Source organism: Mobula birostris, chromosome 21 (genome assembly GCF_030028105.1).
Source record: "Mobula birostris isolate sMobBir1 chromosome 21, sMobBir1.hap1, whole genome shotgun sequence".
Lineage (NCBI taxonomy): Eukaryota > Metazoa > Chordata > Chondrichthyes > Myliobatiformes > Myliobatidae > Mobula > Mobula birostris.
In genome coordinates, this window is record NC_092390.1 from 22,282,414 (window position 1) to 22,304,881 (window position 22,468).

General features: G+C 42.8%; 1 protein-coding gene across 2 annotated transcripts in view; it reads left to right on the forward strand.

Moving 5' to 3' along the window:
* The window catches only part of herc4 (HECT and RLD domain containing E3 ubiquitin protein ligase 4), a 111,428-nt gene that overhangs the window by 82,281 nt on the left and 6,679 nt on the right, over positions 1-22,468 (forward strand). The window contains exons 18-21 of one of the 2 annotated variants that reach the window (XM_072239162.1): positions 2,590-2,733; positions 4,413-4,579; positions 5,302-5,368; positions 7,661-7,743. In XM_072239162.1, coding sequence (XP_072095263.1) covers positions 2,590-2,733; positions 4,413-4,579; positions 5,302-5,368; positions 7,661-7,743 — 461 coding nt within the window. The other variant, XM_072239163.1, reaches the window with a different exon arrangement.

Here is a 22,468-nt window from a genome sequence, read left to right on the forward strand (position 1 = left end):
CGTATAATGTGTGGAGGGAACCGGAAGGGGGTGATGATGGGTGAAGGAGAGCTAAGAGGATTGTAGTAAAAGGGACAAAAGTGAGAGCACTGGAGGAGGATCAGAAGGGAGCATGCTAGGCAGGTTAAAAAAAAAAGGAGGGGTTACCTAAAATTGGAAAACTCAGTATTCATACTATTGCGTTGTAGACTACCCAGGCAGAATATAAGGTGTTATTCCTTATATGGGCAAGTTTGTGTGGGAATGGGAAGGCGAGCTGAAATGGTCTGCAGGCTTGGGATGGCCATTGAGGACTAAATGCAGGTGCTCTGCAAAGCAGCCACCCAGTCCGTACTTAGTCTTACTGATGTAGAGTAGGCCACAATGGGAGCACAAAATACAGTAGTCAAGGTTGGAAGAGGTGCACATGAACCTATGCTTCACCTAGGTGAGCTCTTAGTTACCTGAATGGTGGTGAGGGAATAGGTGTAAGGGCAAGGGTCCATCTACTCTGAAGGCAGGGGAATGTGCTGGGGGTCAGGAATGGATAGGTGTGAAAGGATGAGCTGGCCAAGGAGTCATGGAGGAAGTGGTCAGTACAGGAGACAGAAAGCGATGGGGAGGAGATTACATAGCTTGTGGTTGCAGATCTCATTGCAGCTGGCAGAAATGGGGGAAAAAAGAGGGATGATGTGCTGGATGCAGAGGCTCATAGAACAAAAAGTAAGGACTAGAACTATATCTCTGTTCTGTCTGGGGCGACAGGGTGTGCAAAGAAGTACAAGAAACTGAGGAGATACAAAATCAGTCTCCATCAACCACAGCAGAAGGGAAACCACACTTCCAGAAAAAAGAGGACAGTTTAGATGTTCTGTAACAGAAATCCTCATCTTGAGAGCAGATACAGTAGAGATGGAAAAACTGGGAGAAAGGAAGGGCATCCTTTCAAAAGAGACAAAATGAAGAGGTATAGTCTAAGTAGCCATGGAGGTTGGTGGGTTTATAGTAAATATTTGTGGATAGTTTGTCTCCTGAGATGAAGATGTAAAGATCTAGAAAAGGGAGAGAACGTCAGAAATTATCCACATGAGTTTGAGAGCAGAGTGGAAGTCGTGGTGAAGATGATAATACTGATAAGTTTTGCATAGATGGCTGTGGAGAACAAATTACTTGATAATGCGATATTTTGATTTGTAAAGGCATCAAAGGTTACAGCGAGAAAACGAGAATGGAATTAAGAGGAAAAATATGGTTGAATGAGAGAGCAGACCCAAATGGCTGAATGGCTTAATTCTTCTCTGATGTTATATGGCTTTATGGTCAGATACAATACAGTTGGAATTATAGAGAATGATTTAGGAGTGTTCCTGGAGAAGGAATAGAAGAACGACTGCTTCACTCAGCCAGCAAACAGGCATGTTAGGACTCATGCAGGTACCATGGCTTCACTTTGATTTGTAGGAAGTAAGTATGTTTGGCTGTAATGTACTAGGTGGATCCAGATTCTAACTAATTAACCTCATACGACTGCAGAAGTTCAAGAATATGGTTTGCAAGTTGAGGGCAAGCCAGCTATTCATGGCTGTCTATGTCAACTAGGAATGATCATTTTAAAACACAGGACATATCCAAAAGACAATCAAAGCATTTTATTACCTTATTCTATAACTTTTTCATTATCTTACAGACCAACGGTTTTGGACCTAAGCACTTCTATCCATTGTTATGGTTCATTGATGCATTTTGAGATCCACTGGGTAATCAAACTACAATGCCAACTATCAACCACCACTCTCACAAAGTACTGCAAAGGTTACCAGGGCCCTCCTCAGTTGCATTTATAGTATCCCACCTAATGCTATTAAAACTGAACCTTTCGCACATGCAGAGAAACCTCAGTTACTTCCAATGATATCAAACTGAGTTCTGCGTTGGTGTCCAAGCATCAAATTCCAACTAATGTACTTTGCATTATATTTGTGCTTGGCTTTAATTAGGTTTTATAATAGACATGTGGGATTTACATAGAAGAAATAGCAGATTTGTACAAGTTACAAAGCAATGGTTAAAAATTCCAAAAAGCCACTTACGAAAATTGAAATTTGATTTAGTCACTAAATGAGTCATACTGCACATAACAGTCCTTTAGGTCCATCGAGTCCATACCAGCTATCATCCTTCCATTTGCACCAGCCTATGTGAATGCCATTTCTTTACTCTCCCCACGTTCTGAACAATCCCCACCAAATTCTGCCATTCACTATACTTTCGGGATAATTTACAGGGGGCTAATTAATCTTATCGTCCCTTGGGGCCCTATATTTTTTATTCTTTGCACAATAACAGTGTTACAGAACTATATGATCTACCTTATTGAAGTAGCACCATTGTGACCTAGTAATATTTGTAAATTTACATGATGTGTTCATGACTGTAGAGCTAGTACAGGTTGCGAAAACCCAAGAAATTTAAAGAGGAGATGACAACAATTGAAAATTATTATATTAATGGAGGAATTTTGTGTTTTCCCAGGTCACCAATTTCTCTTCAGTGAAATCAAATAGTTTTTAACAGTCTGTAGCAAACTGATGAGCATCTCTTCACACACAGGTTATTTTTGTTGGAGAAGAAGCTGTGGATGCTGGAGGAGTCCGTAAGGAATTTTTCCTCTTGATTATGAGAGATTTATTGGATCCTAAGTATGGCATGTTTCAGTATTATGAAGAGTCCAGGCTTATCTGGTTTTCATATCAGGTATAAAAAGTTTTAAAATCTCCTCCCTACCAGTTACTACTGTTTAAATGTCACCAGAGCCTCTCTGGGTTGTAAGAAGCAGATGATGCAAATGAGAAGATAATTCTTTTAAGTAATCTGTTATGGATAAAGAGAAAACAGGGTATCTGGAAATCTTGACATGAGGCATTTGATATCATCAAAAGTTACTACACAAAAAAATTAAGCTCATGGTGTAGGAGGTAATATTTTTGGCATGAATAGAAGAGTGACTAACAGAAAAAGGACAGTAGGCATAAGTGTGATTTTTTCCAGAATAGGTAAGATGCAAGAAAAAAGTGCGTGTCAAAGGGATCAGTGCTGGGGCCTTAACTATTTACAATTTATTGACAATTCCTGAATGAGGCATCAATATTGTAGTAGCTCAAATTTCTGATGATGCAAAGATAGAAAATAAAGTTATGAAGAGCACATAGATAGACTAAAGTGATCATTGATATTAATAGGCCAAATGAGTGGATAAAGATCTGACAAATGGAGTATCATGTGGGAAAAGTGTGAAATTGGCCATTTTGGTAGGAAAAATGAAAAAGTGTATTACTTAAGTGGTGAGTAAGTGCTCAGCTCTGAGATGCAGAGGAATCTGCATATCCTGACACATGCGTAAAAAATGCTATTACAACGAGTAATTAGAAAAGCTAGCAATGTTATTATTTGTTGTAAGGAAAATTGCCTGGAGAAATAGGTAGATTATGCTTCAGTTTTTAGGGTTTTGGTGAGACCCTATTTGGAGTACTGAAATTACATGACTGGGTTAAATGTTAGTGTATGGAAGCATTTCAGAGAAGGTTTAAGAGACTGATACTAGGAATGAACAGATTGTTTTATGAAGGAAGGTTGGACAGTACTTTGTATACTGGAGTTTAGAGGAAAGAACAAGAACTTGTTTGAAATGTATATGATCATGAAGGGTCTTGAAGTTTTCTCTTCTGGGAAATCTAGAACTGGGAGTCAATATTTAATATGCTGTTTTCAATTTAAAACAGGTGAAGCAAAATATTTTTCTCTGATAGTAAAATGTCTTGAAATTTCTCTGAGGATCATGGTCAAAGTGTATGAACATTTTTAAAGCAGATGAATTAATTTTAAAACAATTTTTCATTGTTAAACAGGAATAGGAAAAAAATTACAAGAGTAAGTGCGATTATGCAGTTGATGTTGATGTAATATGGAGTTGAATTTTATCGAATGGCAGAGATAGCTTGAAGGGGCCAAGTGGCCTACTCCTGCTCTTTATTTTCATCTAATCTAACAAACTGAGTCAATTCTGAATGTTTTGGCCTTGCTGCTTCCTACTTTTGGCTACCCAGTAGGAGTGCTCAATGTTTTTATTGAGTATATTGTATTCTACTATTAAAAGTCAGCTTTAAATAAGGCTTCAAAAGTAAAATCCAACTACTAATGTGAGAAAAGCAAATAATAGCAGATTATTGGCTATTATGCCTGAGTATGATACGGATATAGTTATCTTCTGAAATTGAGTGTTTTTAGTGATCTATCATTAAAATGTTACCATTACCAATTTTGCAATATTAATGATTGATATCCTTATTGTGAATAATTAACTTTGGATCTGTGCAATGCCTCACCATTTAAGCATTACAATGATGCAATCACAATTCTTTTTTTTTGTTGTTTAGACCTTTGAAGAAATTGATTTATTTCATTTGATTGGTGTCGTTTGTGGTCTTGCCATCTACAACTTCACAATCGTTGATCTGCATTTTCCATTGGCTTTGTATAAGAAACTCCTAAATCAGAAGCCTACTTTTGATGATCTGAAGGAACTAATGCCTACTGTTGGCAGGTTAGTTAATATAACATTATTTTATTCATTCAAGTACCCTTCACATTCTGGCCTTCCAACTTTTGGTCTTTCTTACTCACCTTTTGGATAAAATAAACAAAATAAATAATGACAACATTTGCAAACTAATCTCTATATGGGTTTCAGAAATTAACTGCATTATTTAGTTTCATCATCAACAATTATTAGTAATTTTACAATTTTCCAACCATGTAAATTGTTAGCGTAGCAGGTGACACGATGCTATTATAGCTCGGGGCGCTGGTGTTCATTTCCAATACCCTCTGTAATGAGTTTTATGTACTCTCTGTGATTATGTGAGTTTCCTCCAGGCGCTCTAGATTCTTCCCACACCCCAAAGACATATGGGTTAGTAGGATAATTGGTCATTGTAAATTGTCCTGTGATTAGGCTAGGGTTAAATAAGTGAGTTGCCGGGCAGTGCAGCTCAGTGGGTTGGAAGGAGCTGTTCTGCACTATATCTCTAAATAAAATAAGTCTTTCAATAATATTTGCAGTTTAAATTTAAATGTTTATTTTCCTGTTGAAAGTTGAAAAGGTGTACATGCAACCTGCTTGATAACTCTTGAATCACTGCTGATTATTATTATTATGGTAATAATTTTTATAATAAGTAACATCTTTGAAAACACGGATTTTGAGCGTGTATTCAGCTTTCATCAAATCAGTTTTTCTCTATCAATGTGTGAATTTTTATTTAGGAGTATGCAGCAGCTACTTGATTACCCAGAAGATGACGTGGAAGACATGTTCTCCCTCAACTTCACAGTAAGTCAATATCGAAAGGAGAATCTGAAAGCGCATTTAAATATAGTGATTGTCAGTAGGTGTCAGGAATCTGAGGGAGGAACTAAAGTAAGTTTGATCAATGCAGTTTAATATTTGACCTCAATGTGAAATTCGCATTGATGTAAAATGACACACACAAAATGCTGGTGGATCGCAGCAGGCCAGGCAGCATCTATAGGAAGAGGTACAGTTGACGTTTCGGGCCGAGACCCTTCATCAGGACTAGCTGAAAGAAGAGATAGTAAAATTTCTTACTATCTCTTCTTTCAGTTAATCCTGACAAGATACAGATATGGTGGATGGTCACAGTCTCTTGTAAACATTAAAACCAGAGGGCATAGATTTGAGGTAAGAGGGAAAATATTTAAGAGGGATTAAGGGGCAACTCTCCCTCCCCCTAAAGGATGGTGGGTATGTGGAATGAATTGCTGTCAACATTTAAAAGACATTTGGATAGATACATGGATAGAATGTTTTGGAGGCAATAGGACCAGCTCTGTTAGGCATTTTGGTCAGCTTGCTTGTATCCATGCTGTACAACTCTATAAGTCATATGTGATATCTTTGTTTTAGTACCTGATTTTAATAGATAAAGGATTGATGATATATTTGTATGGGTCTATAATTGCATGTTGAAGGAAGGAATAAATTAGATAAAGGCAGAAAGTTAGTAGGAATATATTTGAGTAAAAAGTGGAAAGGTTTAGTGATCAGAGCTGATTGTATTTCTGTTTTAAATAAATAGTTCGGTCTTGTGTGTGGATAAATTTTTGGAAGTGTATATATTTCAATGAATCATTTTCAAATTCATTCCTCAAATTTGAAACATTTTCATTTCCATTAGTGTTGAAGATAAACTTATGATATTGCTTTTTACTGTTTTTGATAGTATAATGAGGTAATCTTCCTGTATTGGTGCCATATGGTATTTAAATGTTCAAAGGTTCATTTATTATCAAAGTGTACAACTTGGAATTGTTATTTGGTAGCCATGAAATCAGGAAAGAAAAGAAAGGCAGCACGACCATCAACCCCCCAAAATTCCCCCCTCCCCACTCGCAAAAAACAAACAGAAAGAGAATAGGCACCTCAGCCCCCAAATCCCTCCTCCCTCACAAAAAAAATAACAAAAGCAGAACAGGTATATCAACCCTCAAATCCCTCCGCCTAGCACAAAAAAAAAATCAGGAGAGTTCGGGCAAAAGACACAGAATATTAAAAAGAAATCCACAGCCAAAATGCAGAAAACCTGGGGAACACACTCCACGCCCAGTGGCAGATCTTTCCCTTTCCGGTACACAGCAATCAAAAGTTACCCTCTGCACTCGCCTCGCTGCTTCATTCTCGCTCATCATCTTAATTGACAAACAATGGAAGCTTTAATCAGCAAAATGGGGTCTAGACACATCCAGCAGCTGACCTGCCATGAAGTTTGTGCACACTGTCTGTTTCCTGGAATCTTCTTGGATACTGCAGAGTACCAAAACACCCAAACAATATCCAAGCTTCCACATTCAGCTCAATGTTTCAAATCTCCCTCGTTGCTTTAATTGGTGAAAATGGAAGATTTAATTGGCAAGATGAAGTCGAACATCAGCTCACAGCCTGCTCACCGTGAAGTTCCCGCACACAGCCTCTGCCTCCCAGAATCCTCTGGAAGATTGCAGAGCACTGGAACACCCAAATGATCTCCAAACAGCAAATCACAGGCTCCAAGAGTTCCAGAATCACATCAAAGATGAAAAAAAAATGTAAAAGATATAAAAGAGAGGTTGTATCTAAGAGGTGTCGACCAAAGGAGCATTGTATGCACACGCCATCTTGACTGGAATTATCCCTGATTTTCACCCCTTTTGACAAATAATGCTTACCTTGTATGTATTCAGTCTTTCAGATGTTTAACATTGAACTAGTCATCTGAGCTGAAGTTTTGTGGGTAATTACTGTTTAATCCTGGTATTTAAAGGGATTTTCTGAGAGATACCTCTGAATCAATCTACAAACGTAAAAAAGCAAATGACAATGTATTAAGTACATAAAACAATATCCTTCTGTGTATTTTTGATATGCTTATAATCCCAAAAAGGAGGAAAGAGCTGAAAAAAACAAAGGAGAAACTCTAGAAAAAGAATTTTTAGAATTTTTGGTCTCTGCTAGCTCTGATTTATTTTGGCCTCCTGTGGTTCTTGTCTTTGATAAAACTAAGCAATGGTTCAGATAATATTTTAAGATTTTTGCTTGTGATTTTAATTTTCCTCAATTCTTAATCAGATTACAGTAGAAACATTTGGTCTAACGGAAGTTAAAGAGTTGATTCCGGATGGCAGCAATATTCCTGTAACCAAAGATAACAGGTGAGAAACATTCTCCAATGCAGCAAAGTGTTAGTGAAAGACTCCGCATGTGTTTTTGAAAAGATTGTTATTGTTGGGGGGGAAATTACTATAGCTTACAAAAAGCGTTTTAGGTAGGATATGGAATATTAAATGGAATGGGAAATAGAAAAGTTATGTCAAAAGGGCAATGTTATGATGGTCATGGGAGATTTCAATATGGATCTTGATTGGAAAAATCAGGTTGGTAATGGATCTCAAGAGTGAGTTTGCTGAATGCCTACGAGATGGCTTTTTAGAGCAGTTTGTCATTAAGCCTACTAGGGGATCAGCTATACTAGATTGGGTTTTATGTAATGAACCTGAGGTGATAAGGGAGCTTAAGGTAAAAGAACTCTTAGTAGGCAGTGATCACAATATGATTGAGCTCATAGGGAGAAAGTACAGTCTGACAAAGCAGTATTTTAGTGGAGTAAAGGAAATTGCAGTGGTTTGAGAGGGGAATTGGCAAAAGTAAATTGGAAGGAGATGATGGCTGGCATGACAGCAGAGAAGCAATGGCGTGAGTTTCTAGGGAAAGTGAGGAAGGTGCAGGATAGAATCATTCCAAAAACACAGAAATACTCAGATGGCAAAATATTGCAACTGTGGTTGACAAGGGAAGTCAAGGTTAATGTAAAAGCAAAAGAGAGGGCATACAACAAAGCAGCGTGCCAGATGTTGAAGGATGTGAGGGAAGAGAAGTGAGTGCAGTATTACTACAAGGGAGAAGGTGCTCAAAAAGCTGAAAGACCTAAGGGTACATAAGTCACCCAGGCCAGATGAATTGCACCCTAGGATTCTGAAAGTGGTAGCGTGGCGGAAGAGATTGTAGAGGCATTATTAATGATCTTTCAAAAATCATTGGACTCTGGCATGGTGCCAAAGGACTAGAAAATGGCAAATGTCACTGCACTCCTTATGAAAGGAGGAGGGCAGCAGAAAGAAAATTATAGACCAGTTAGCCTGTCCTCAGTGGTTGGAAAAATGTTGGATTGAATTGTTACGGATGAAATTATGGAGCACTTGGTGACACGGGACAAGATGGGACAAGTCAACATGGTTTCCTTAAGGGAAAATCCTGCCTATGGAACCTGTTGGAATTCTTTGAGGAGATTACAAGTAGGATAGATAAAGGGAATGCAGAAGATGCTGTATATTTGGACTTTCAGAAGGCCTTTGACAAGGTGCCACACGTGAGTTTGCTTACTAAGTTAAAAGCGCGTGGTATTACAGGAAAAGTTACTGGCATGGTAAGAGAATTGGCTGATTGGTAGGAGGTAGCACGTGGGAATAAAAGGAACCTTTTTGGTTGGCTGCCAGTGACTAGTGTGTTCCACAGGGTTGGTGTTGGGACTACTTCTTTTCATGGTGTTTATCAGTGATTTAGACAATAGAATAGATGGCTTTTTTGCCAAGTTTTCAGAAGAATACAAAGATTGGTGGAGGGGCAGTTGGTGTTGAGGAAATAGGAAGGCTGCAGAAGGACTTGACAGATTAGGAGAATGGGCAAGAAAGTGGCAAATCAAATGCAATGTTGGAAAATGCATGGTCATGCACTTTGGTAGAAGAAATAAATGTGCAGACTATTTTCTAAATGGGGAGAAAATCCACAAGATCAGATGCAAAGGGACTTAGGAGTCCTTGTGCAGAACAACCTAAAGGTTAACTTGCAGGTAGATTTGGTAGGGAGGAAGGCAATTACAATGTTAGTATTCATTTTAAGAGGTCCAAAATACAAGAACAGGGATGTGATGCTGAGGCTTTATAAGGTGCTTGTAATAAAAGTTACTTTGAACTTAATCAGAACGTTGTTTGGAGATTGCCGTCTCAGAGACAAATGCTTATGGCATTTAACTGCCAAATTTGGGGAAAAAAAACAACTGGGGCCTTTTGGGACTTATTGCCAAGGTCATTTGGGTTAGGCATTTGGCTAGGGCTAATAAAAGTAAGAAAGGTTTAAACAGAGCAGCCATGGTGTTTGTAGAACAGAATTAGAGTGAGGAGTGGAGTCTTTGGCTCAAGAGGCTTTGGTGAGGAGAGGTGAAGGCTAGGTTCAGGCGTCTTGTCAATTTTTCTTTGCGTATTACTACCAGGTTAGAGTAGAGATAATGGCTCCTGGATCAATGGTGTACACATCATGCAAGATGTGGGAGGTGTTGGAGATCTCCAGTCTTCCTGATTGCTACATTGGCAAGGTGCATTTGGATGCAGTTCCTTACAGACCATGTTAGTGAACTGGAGCTGGATGACCTATGGCCCAGATCCACAGCAGTCTTAAGGGAGAGGCTGAGCGGTAAGAAGTCGTGCTAAGCCATATGTCTAGTAAGACGGCAATGTGCTCAGATGCAGCGGCTTATAAGGAGACAACCAAAGGTGTTATTGTCCTTAAGCATTCTCTTACAATCTAAAGACCCTACTGCGCATTACAGATCTAGCCCATTGGTGAGTTGCTTGTTGGCTAAGAAGGTAAAGGAACTAGACTTGGTGTGGATTCTGCAGTTGTTTTTGACAGAGAGGAGTTGGTGTACAAAGGCAGTTTGCAGTCTAACAGTGAGTGATTGTTTTAGTCATTTTCCTTACATTTGCAAGATCCTATTGGACATTGGTGACATGGAATGCTGCTGGAAGTCCGATTCACTGGTTTATTAGTGAATAGCGAGGGAGCTGCATAGACTGTCGTTGCCAGGACTAGGCCGCAGACCATGGTGTCAACTGTTTGTAGCTTCCCAGGAGAGGTGCAGTGGAGTCAGTGCACTCTACTGGAGTGCTAGAGGTAGTGTGGCGCGGCATCCATGCTGGTGTCGGTGCTACTCTTCATGTTCGCTCGACAGAAGATGATGTGTTCAGCGGTAGACTACTGTAACATTCATGAATTCAGGAAGTTATAGTGACTGTATTTTACTACTGTCTTCACATTGGCCCCAGGGTAACACTGTTTCATTTGGCTATATTATTAGGTATTCATGTATGGTTAAATGACAATTGAACTTGAACCTGGTACATATTGATACCAATAACTTTTATTAGGAAAAGGGATGAAGTCCTGAAGAGACAATATAGGAAGCTAGATAAGAAACTGAAAAGCAGGACCTTAAGGATGGTACCCTCTGGACTGCTGCCTGTGCCATGCACCAGGGAGGGTAAAAAATAGTATGATTTGGTAGATGTATGTCTGGCTTAAGAATTGGTGTAAGGGGAAGGGTTTCAAATTTCTAGATCATTAGGATCTCTTCTGGGGAAGTTATGTCCTGTACAAAAGGGACAGGTTATGCCTGAACTCAAGGGGACCAATGTCCTTGCAAGTAGGTTTACTAGAACTGCTGGGGAGAGTTTAAATTTGGGAACGGAATGGAAACGTGTGATAGAAATGGGGTAATAAGTGTAAAGGTGTTTAGAGAGACTGAAGATGGATAAGCAGTGGAAATTGTAGAAAGTGAATGGGTTGAAATGTGTCTGTTTTAATGCAAGAACTATCAGGAGCAAGGGCAAATAACTTAGAACATGACTTTAGCAGTGTGCCAGATTTTGTAGTGTGTGAAGGAAGAGAAGTGGGTGCAGTTACTATTACAAGGGAGAAGATGCTTAAAAAGCTGTAAGACCTAAAAGTACGTAAGTCACCTGGACCAGATGAACTGCACCCTAGGGTGTTGAAAGAGGTAGCTTTAGAGATTGTGGCGGCATTAGGAATGATCTTTCAAAAATCATTGGACTGTGACGTGCCAGAGGACTGGAAAATTAGAAATGTCACTCCACTCTTTAAGAGAAAGAAAGGCAGCAGAAAGGAAATTATAGACCAGTTAGCCCTCAATGTTGGGAACATGTTGCATTCATTTGTTAAGGGTGAGGTGATGGAGCACTTGGTGACACTGGACAAGATAGGACAAAGTCAACATGATTTCCTTAAGAGAAAATCCTGCCTGACGAACCTGTTGGAATTCTTTGAGATTACAAGTGGGATAGACTAGACAGTGGGGTGACCCGTTGGGGCACCCTTTGAGAGAAGGGTAATGCAGTATGATGTGACCAGAATGAACATTAAATTTTCCTGATTGCTATTGGTATCACTTTGCTTTGGAAACTAAAGTAGAAAACCTCAGTTTATTAAAGAAGAATGACACGTAGCAAAGCAAATATAGCTCCTCCTCGTTTAACGAAGGACACCTCTGATGGCATCATTTCTAGTTTATCTGTCACCCTTGTGCCTCTCGTTGTCATTCTAGAGTGCAGTCCATTCATCCCCCATTTCTTCATCTCTTCTGCTGTTGTTTGTCTGGAGACGTGCATGCCTCTCCTCCTCTGTCTCTTCTTCTCTCATCTGCTTTTGTCCTGACTCTTTGATCCTGGAGTCGTGTGGCCCTGGCCTCATCCGATTCTTGTTCTCTCCCTCTCCTTGCCACTTCCTGACGATGTTTGGCATCATCTCTTGACCATAATGTCCCCCTTCCCTTTCCACGCGGCATAATTAGGCTGACCATTTTCTTTTTTAACTCTAATGCTGGATAGAAGATACGAAGCAATAAGACCAAAGGATGCTGATTATTCTTGATGATGTGGTTGGCGCTTTCCTAAATGGACGTGATATAGTCACCGCTGTCCTTTGACTGCAGCAAAGGGTTTTATGGGTGTCTCAAAGTACGTCATTACAATAAAATTTAATTATCTCTTATTGATGGGTGGCAGTTAGATCTGTCCCAATCCTGCACATGCTGATGGTGATTAGCAGAATGTGACCCTTCGAAATAGAGCTGCCCTGCCCTTTTGCTCCGGTAGGTGTCGCTGCTGAGGCTGACCATGCACATGCGTCGGGCTGTCGCTTCCCAATTTCCATGATGGCTGATCGGCTCTCAAGTGAAAGGGAGCCTGTTGATTTTTGCAAATGAGCAATTTTATACAAATATATTATCCCGAACTTTGCCTGCGTTCTGTAAGTTAGTGCATTTTAATTCGATTTAGCAAAAAAAAGTGCTGCTGTAATGCACCGTTTTGGAGGTCACAAACAGCATGAGAGTTTTAGTAGTATATAGATAAAGGGAATGCGGTGGATGTTATATATTTGGACCTTCAGAAGGACTTTGACAAGGTGCCACATATGAAGTTGCTTACTAAATTAGGAGCCCATGGTATTACAGGAAAGTTACTAAGATGGTTAGAGCATTGGCTGATTGGAAGAAGTCAGCGTGTGGGAATAAAAGGATCCTTGTCTGGTTGGCTGCTAGTGACTAGTGATGTTCTGCAGGGTCGGTGTTGGGACCACTTCTTTTTATGCTGTATATAAATAATTTAGATGATGAAATAGATGGCTTTGTTGCCAAGTTTGCAGATGATACGAAGATTGGTGGATGGGCAGGTAGTGTTGAGGAAACAGGTAGGATGCAGAAGGACTTAGACAGATTAGGAGAATGGGCAAGAAAGTGGCAAATGATATATAATGTTGAGAAATGAATGGTCATGCACTTTGGTATTAGAAATAAATGTGTAGACTATTTTCTTAACAGGAAAAAAATCCAAAAATCTGGATGCAATGAGATTTGGAAGTCCTTGTGCAGCTACCTAAAGGTTAACTTGAAGGTTGAGTCAGTGGACAGGAAGGAAAATGCAATGTTAGCATTCATTTCAAGAGGTCTAACATACAAGAGCAAGGATGTGATGCTGAGGCTTTAGAAGGCACTGGTGAGGCCTCACCTTGAATATTGTGTACAATTTTGAGCTCCTCATCTTAGATGTGCTGGCATTGGAGAGGGTCCAGAGGAGGTTCACAAGGATGATTCCAGGAATGAAAGGGTTATCATATGAGGAACGTTTGATGGCTCTGGGACTGTACTCACTGGAATTTAGAAGGATAAGGGAGGGATCTCATTGAACCTTTCGAATGTTGAAAGGCCTAGACAGAGTAGATGTGGAAACGATGTTTCCCATGGTGGGAGAGTCTAAGAGGAGAGGGCATGGCCTCAGGATAGAGGGGTGTCCATTCAAAACGATGATGCAGAGAAATTTCTTCAGCCAGAGGGTGGTGAATTTGTGGAATTTGTTGCCACGTACAGCTTTGGAGGCCAGGTCATTGGGTGTATTTAAGGCAGAGATTGATAGGTTCTTGATTGGACATGGCATCAAAGGTTAAGGGGAGAAGGCCAGAAAATGGGGTTGAGGGGGGGAAAGGATCAGCCATGATTGAATGGCCGAGCAAACTGAATGGGCCAAATAGACTAATTCTGCTCCTATGTCTCATGGTTATAGTCATTACAGAGACTTGGCTGCCACAAGGGCAGAAATAGATGCTGGATGTTCTGAAGTTTAGATTTTTGCAAAAGGGACAGGGAGTAAAAGACACGGGGGGTGGGGTGCTGTTGTATGGCTAATGAGAGGTGATATCACCAGCTGCAGAAAGGGAAGATGTCGTGGAGGGACCATCTACTGAGTCAGTGAGCGGAAGTCAGGGGAAGGGAGCAATTACTCTATTGAGAACATAAGTTACCCATGTTACTACAGGAATTGAAGAATGTGATTGCTGCCCTTTGATGATGATCTTTACATCCTGGGAGTTGTAGACCAGTGAGTGTTATATCAGTGGTGGGCAAACTATTGGAGAGAATTTTTAGAGACAGGAATTATGATCATTTGGAAAAGCATAGGAATAGTCAGCATGACTTTGTGAGGGACATATCATGCTTCTCAAGCCTGATTAAATTCTTTGAGAAAGTGACAAAACAAATTGATGCCAGGGCAGTGGATGTGATATATATGGATTTTAGTAAGGTCTTTGACAAGGTTCCCTACAGTAAAAGGCGTGGAACCCAGGAAAGCTTGGTTCTGTGGATTCAGAGTTGGCTTGCCAAGAAGGCTCCAGAGAATGACAAGATAGCCGGTGAGGCTGATGATCTGTGGTGCTCAGCAATGAATCTGTTCTGGGACTCATGCACTTTGTGATTTTTATAAATGTCTTGGATGAGGAAGTGGAAGGATGAGATATTAACTTTGTAGATGGCACAAAGGTTGTCATAAGTTACAACAGGACATAAATAGAATGCAGAACTGGGCAGAGAAGCTGCAGATGGAGTACAATCTAGAAAAGTGTGAAGAGAAGAGGTTGAATTTAAAGGCAGAATACAGGGTTAATGGCAGGGTTCTTGACAGTGTAGAGGAATAGAAAGATTTTAGGATTCACAGCCATAGATCCCTCAAAGATGCCATACAGGTTGTTAAGGTGTACAGTGTGTTAGACTTTATTGGTTGGGGGATTGCGTTCAAGAGCCATGGCTGCAGGTCTGTAAAATTCTGGCTAGACCACACTTGAAATATTGTGTTCAGTTCAGGTCACCTCATTATAGGACAAATGTCAAAACTTTAGAGAAGGTACAGAGGAGATCTACCTGGATGCTGCCTGGATTAGAGAGTATATCTTTTGAGGATAGGTGAACAAGCTGGGGCTTTTCTCTTTGGAATGAAGGATGATGAGAGGTGACAATAGTGGTGTACAAGATGATAAGAGGAATAGATGGAGTGAGCAGCCAGCATCTTTTCTCAGGGCAGAAATGGCTAATATGACAGAGATATAACTTTTAGGTGTTCAGAGAAAATTGTGGCGGGAGGTGCGAGGGGTATTTGTTCTTAACACAGAGTGGTAGGCTTGTGGAACCCTCTGTCAGGTGTGGTGGCAGAGGCAGACACATTAGGATTAGTTAAGAGACTTAGACAGGTTAAAGGTTCAGCACTCCATTGTGGGCCAAAGGACCTCTACTGTGCTGTACTGTCCTTTGTTCCATGTTTACTTCCAGTTGTTTAATTAAAACTAAAGTTATTTCATGTGATGTTTTGTATAAATAATACAGTAACACGTAAAAAGACCTATTAGAAATGTTTAAAATTATGGGAGACATAGAAAGCATAGCTGCTAGGCAACAGTTCCTCATAACACATGGATCCAAAACTAAAAGACATAAATTTGGAGATGATCTGAGAAGGATTTTTATTTACCCAGAAGGGGTTGGAATCTGGAATACACTGCCAGAGAAGGTAATAATGGGAAAAAAACTCACAAATGTCAGCAGAATCTAGGCAAGCACTTGAATCGCCATTGCATAGAAGGCTATGGATGAAGTACTGATAAAAGGGTACTTGATAGTCTGCATGGATATGGTGGGTTGAAGATCCCATTTCTGTGCTGTATGAATCAATGATATTTTAAGTAAAATAATTTTAAATTAACAGTTGTAAATTATATGTAAAAGTAGCTCTTCTAAATCTGGCTTCCTTGCAACTTCTATTGCTCTTGCGTTACTTCATTAACCTTTCCCTATGCTGCAATTTATTTCTTGTTAGTTGTAAAAGTTACATTGGTTTTGTTTTGAAAAGTGATGCAGAGAGTAATCCTTTTGATTTCCAGGGTAATGAAAGGTTTTTAAGATGGTTTTATTTGGATATCATTTGTTTAAGAAAAATCTCAAAGCATTTTATTTATTTATTAAAAACAAGCGGGTAGCCAGGAAACAGGTAGGTTCACTCAAGCACTGGATGGAATTCTTGCCTAGAGGAAGAGAGAATGGTTGAGGTTCTAAATGCGTGCTTTGCATCAGTAATCTTCAAAGAGAAGGACCTGGATAATAGTGAGATCAGGAAGGGGTATTTTGATATACTAGAATGCAGTGATATAAGAAGGTGAAGATGTTGGGTGCTTGAGGAATGATGGGATCTAGTGCAGGATTTTGAAGGATACAAAAGGATGAGATTGCTTGGGCCTCGTCAGGGGGCCTTTGTATCATCCGTAACCACAGGAGATGCTCCAGAAGACTAGAGAATAAACATGCTTGTTCCTTTGTGAAGAAGGGTAATTGGGATAATCAGCAAGTTTATAGGTCAGTGTAAGGAAATTCTACATCTTGCTGATTTCATCAACTGAAAATGGTACTGAAATTCAAGGCAGTATTTAGTTAGTCAAGTTCAAGTTTATCGTTAGAGGGATACATATGTGGAGTGTAAATGCCATAAAAAGAAATGTTATGATTATAATCTTGATAGTGAAAACAGTCAAGTCCTGGTTTTAATTGCCATCTCTTTACAATGTGAGTTGCAATTGTAAGTTTAAGATGATACAGGGAAATTGTAATTTGACTGAATACAAGAAACTTTTCCAACTATGATGGCAGCTAGTTGAATGGTGGTTAGTGGCCTGAGACAAACCAAGTGTCCTTAATAGTCCTGATTTGCTCCATACTGTGGTTACCCTACTGCCATCACTGCAGTACTTATTGTGGCAACTCTGCCATTTGCAGGCTTTGTTTGGTGACATACGAAATAGGCATGAATGAGAAGAGAGAAATTTGGTTGCCAGGATTCTGTAAAGTTGTATTGATAGATCAGACAGGGCCTGGTGGGAAAAGGAGTCCTGATAGTTGTCAGTAAGAAGGTTCCTTCCATTCCTAGATGCTGCTCCTAGTTCAGATGGTATCCACTCAGAATAGTAAGGGTGCTCTGAGAAGGGGATATAACATTAAATGGACAACAGTTTTTACCATCTTCTGTCACCCCTGCTGTTTATAATCCCACATATAGCCCACCTGGCTTGCTGCTCATGTTCATCTAGGGGAATCAGCTTTCGGCCCCACCAAACAGGGTAATCAAGTTTGGGTGGATGCTGTGTGATGTACCCCCGTATAAACCCACAATGCAAAATATCAGACAGTACACTCTTACTTTAGCTATGTGGTTAGTAGAGAAGCAAAATATCAAAGAAAAAGGCCCTACTTTTATTAAATAGTTCGTGCACAAGATCGTTGGAGCTCACGCCTCAGGTATTCCTCCATAAACAACGTCTGCCGATATGTCGCTGACCCCCGGACGCTCGGATTCCAGGCTCTGCTGTCCAGTGGTCCACCAGCGCTCCCTGCACGTGACCTTCCTCTTCCTTCTTGAACTTGCCCGCGAAAACCCCGGCTCCCAGACATATAAGAAAGAATAATGTTTCTCCCATTGGTTAGGCTCCCATTTTCTGTAGTTATAACCCAAGCATCGCTGCTACAGAAAAACCATTACCTCAGCAGTTAACATTAAAGAGAAGCCATTACATTCTCCCCCCACCGAATTTAGTCATGCCCTCATGTTGTTGAGATAATTCTTCTTGCAAAACACAAAGCCCAATCCAGGTGCAGAAAACAGTGACATAGCTCCTCAAAACAGTAGAAATTACGCCCTGTTCCCCAGGCGCTATACAGGCCAACCTATTTGGGGGGATTCCTAATTCTCTGAGACCTCCGTACCCCCTCACCTAACTCTTCCAGCTCAGATGCTACTGGGGATACTTTGGGTCTGCTTGGCGAAACCTCCCGCGATCTATCGCTCAGAGCCCCCTGTTTCATGTCCAGGCCCCGCCCCCTCTCCTTCAGAGTCCTGCTGTACCCCAGGCTGCCCACCAATAGCCCCCCTCACCTCACCTGACTCAGTGGGCCAGGAGTCTCGTCCTCAATCATGGGGAGTGAGCGAAAGGCAGCATGTACCACACATCCAGATCTTCAACCTCAGAATCAGTATCCCTCTCAGGGGCGGGGTCTGGCCCAGCCTCTCCCGCTGTGGGCCCTGCAGTCGCCCCATATTTTCGCAGAGTCCTCTTACTAGGTGTCAGTGCCAAGTCAGGCTCTTGGTCTACCTGCAGCTCTTGTCCCAGGGGCAACAGGTGGTTCCGATGGAGAATCTTGACAGGCCCCTTCCCCTCCTCTAGTCTCACCTGGAAAACCGGTAGGTTTGGCATCTGACACTCCACCACGTAGGGTGTGACCGCCCAGCGGTCAGCCAACTTGTGCTTTCCAGGTAGTCCAAAATTCCTTGAGGACTCAGTCTCCCGGCAGGAGTTGGGAGAACCTCACGTTCTGACATACCTCCTCTTATTTCCTCGATTCTGCTTGCCGGCCGCAACCCCAGCCAATTCATAAGCCCTTTTCAGCTCTCTCCTCATATCAGACACATACTTCAGATAAGGCTTCGGTGGTAAGTCACCCATGTTGGTCCCAAAACAAAGGTCAGTGGGCAACCTCGCCTCACACCCAAACATCGGATAATATGGCGAGTACCCAGTAGCTTCATTGCATGTACAGTTGTAACAGTGAACCGGATGCTCAATATGTTGACTCCATGTACTCCTCTTGCTAATCTCCATGGTCCCGAGCATGTCTAGCAAGGTCCAATTAAACCTCTCAGGCTGGAGATCGCCCTGCGGGTGATAGGGCGTGGTCCTCGATTTCTCAACTCCAAGCATGCCCAGTAACTCAGATGAGTCTACTCTTGAAGTCCCCTTCCTGGTCAGTATGTATCCTCCTGGGAAGGCCATAATGCACAAAATAGTTCTCCCATAACACTTCTGCCACCGTAATCGCACTCTGGTCCTTCGTAGGAAAAGCCTGAGCATATCTGGTGTAGTGGTCGGTGATGACCAAGACATCCATACACACCAGGTCGTGGGGCCCTGCACTCTGCAGGTGGGTCAAAGGAGCTGCCCGCTTAGGCAGTGTCTTCCAGTGTAAGCAGCGAATGCATGACTTGCAGTATTCTTCAACCTTCGACTTCATTCGGGGCCAGTAAAACCAGTCTCTGGGCAATCCATAGGTCTTTTCCACCCCCTAAATGTCCAGAATCATCATGAAGTGACTTCAATGCAATCTTCCGATACTTCTTAGGCAGGACCAGCTGGCAACGCCGAGGTCGGTCCGGGGGTGACGGTATAAGATTTGGTTCTTCAACTTCAACCGAGGCCATTCTCTGAGTAATGGAGGCACCGAAGCGTGTTTTGTCTTCTCCGCCTGAGCTACATCCCCCTTTTCAACCGCATACCAAATAGTGCCAATGCCCGGGTCATCCCTCTGAGCAGCTGCCACTTCCCCAGAACTCAATTCTGGCAGCTGCTTCGTCTTCAGAGCAGTCAGGTAAACCAGGGGTAGGGCATCATCAGGAGCCCCCAATTGATCCACTGCTCAATCTGGCCTCTCCTCTTCCTCAGCCTTTACGGTGATAGCAAACTGACACATGACATTCACCCCTGGGAGCAGGAACGCTCTCCCACTCATCATCCCTGTCCATTCCCTCATGCATCCGTCAGGACAAAGCATCCGCATCGACGTTACGGATTCTCGGCCGTTACTTCAGGCTGAAATCATTTGCAGACAATGCTGCCAACCACTGATGGGCCTGTGGCATCCAGTTTCACCGAGGTCAGGATATAAGTGAGAGGGTTGTTGTCTGTCTTCACGTAGTCCGCCCTTAAACTTGGCCACGTAGAGATAGTCACTCAACTTATCCATCACCGCCCATTTCAATGCCAGAAATTCCAACTTGTGATTGGGATAGTTCTCTCGGAGGGTGACGAACTCCGGCTGACAAACGCCACAGGCCCCAACCTGGTGTCCTGATCCTGATACAGGACGCTCCCTAATCCCTCTCAGCTGGCATCTGTGTGTAGTACATACGGCAATCAGAGGTCCGCAAAAGCCAGCACCGGTGCCCGGGTCAGCGACTGAAAAGCCTCCTCGCAATTTGCATCCCACCTCTGTCCAAAGGGCTCCAACGAGTTTAGATATTCTCCAACCTCCTGTCCTTTTTTCCCTTTCCCTTTCTTCCCTTTCCCTTTCTTCCCCGAGGGAGGGTAACCACAAAAGAGCTGATTTAAGGGGTGACTCACTTTGGCATAGCTCTTCACAAATCTCCAATAATAACCACAGAACCCAAGGACCAAGCGCAGAGCGCTCACAGTGTGGGGCCTTGGCCAGGTGGTCACTGCTTCTATCTTAGCCGGATTGGTAGCTACTCCATCTCGCAAAATTATATGCCCAACATAGCTAACAGACGTCTTGCAGAACTGGCCCTTGTCCAGGGAAAGTTTTAACCCTTCATCCTTCAGGCAGTCTAGCACCTTCAGTAGCCTCGCTTCGTGTTCTTCCAAGGTGGATCCCAATACTATCAAGTCATCCAAATATACCAACACCTCAAGCAAATTCATATCCCCCAACATCATCTCCATGACCCTCTGGAAGGTGGCAGGGGCTCCCGATATGCCCTGGGGCATCCTTTCGAACTGGAAGAATCCCAGGGGACATATAAATCCTGGCTTCTCTTTATCGGCCTCACTCATTGGGATCTGATAATATCCACTCCTCAAGTCCAGCACACTAAATCACTTCGCCCTACTCAGACAGGCTAGCGCGTCTTCAACCCTCTGGACTGTATACTGGTCAGGAATGGTGCGCCTGTTCAAAGTCCTATAGTCCCCACACATGCGTACCTTCCCATTTTTCTTCCGGACCACTATTACTGGGGTCACATAGGGGCTTCAGGACTCAGTGATGATCCCAGCTTCCTTCAGCTTACACAGATGCTGCCACACATCTTCCACGTCTGCAGGTGCCAGTTGCCGCGACCTCTCTCTAAATGGGGTGTCCTTGGTCCGAGGGCCTCTGCAATTCGGGCCTCACCAGCACCCCCTCCGGAAATCACGACTCCCCCTGGGGGTCTTCTGGAGAGGCCACTAAGAAGGCCTCGTCCTCAGGCGCTCCAGGAAATCTAGGGGTCCCCATCACTTTTGCTACTTCCCCGGGCCGTATCACCTTAGGCTTCGACTGGGTGCACCACACAGTCCCTGGCTTAAATTCAGTATCTGGCCCCATGTGGCCACACACTTCCTCAAACGCAGCTTGAAACACTGGGTGCACAGACAAAGTCCCCAAAAAGCTCTCACCCGCCTTCTCTTTGCGGGCCCCTATGAGCCTCCGTACAAGAGGGGTGTTGGTCCCCACCAGTATTGAAACACCACCCGTCTCAACCGGATCCGGGCAAACCAGCACTAACGTCTCAAGAACCTCAGCTACTCCCACATCAGCCTCCGAGAACTCCAGTTCCACTGACAAATAACCATCATACGGATAATTGCCAGCAGTGGTACCCCAAATTTCCAGCGCTCTAAATGGGGTCAAGGGCAAATGCTTCAGATACTGGTTGTAGAACGAATGGTACAGTAATGTGACCTGTGACCTGGTGTCGAGGATGGCTTTAGTATAGATTCCCTCTATCTGTAGCGCCACACTGGAGTGGGGTCCCACTAATCCTTCAGGAATAGGGCCTTTTGCTTTCAGGGGTTCCTTGGTACATTGCTGGGAACTTGTTCCCCCAGAGACACCAGGCCGTTCCCTCACTGGGTCTCCTCTAAGTTTCCTGACACCCCTCCCTGCTTGAATACCCGGGGGCTTGCCGCTCACATTCCTGCCGGAAGTGTCCCTCTTCCCCACAGTTATAGCACACACTACAGGCCGCCCCTCTTCTCGCAGAACACCGGCCACCCGCAGCCCTCTGCGCTGTCTGTCCCCTGAGGGTGTGGGGCCTCTCCACCAGTCCTATCATACGAAGAGTCCACACCCACCATGAACCCCTGTGACCTCTCAGTTCTCAGCTCTGCCACTACCTGGGTTGAGCTGGTCCCAGTCACTTCACCACAAGGGGCTACTGCCGAGGACTGCGCCCTGCTGACAGAGTCCTCTCGTGGCCCCAACACATTCTCATCCTCCTTCACCTCTCTGATCAGCTGAACGAACGACAGGGTGGGGGGGGGGCGGTGCATTTTATGGGACTGCCGAAGACTCCAAGCAATCCTGGGCTGGGCGCCCCTAATTACCTAGTCCATCCTTAACTGATCCACCTCAGCCACCCGAATGACCCCCCCCGGCACCGCAAACCA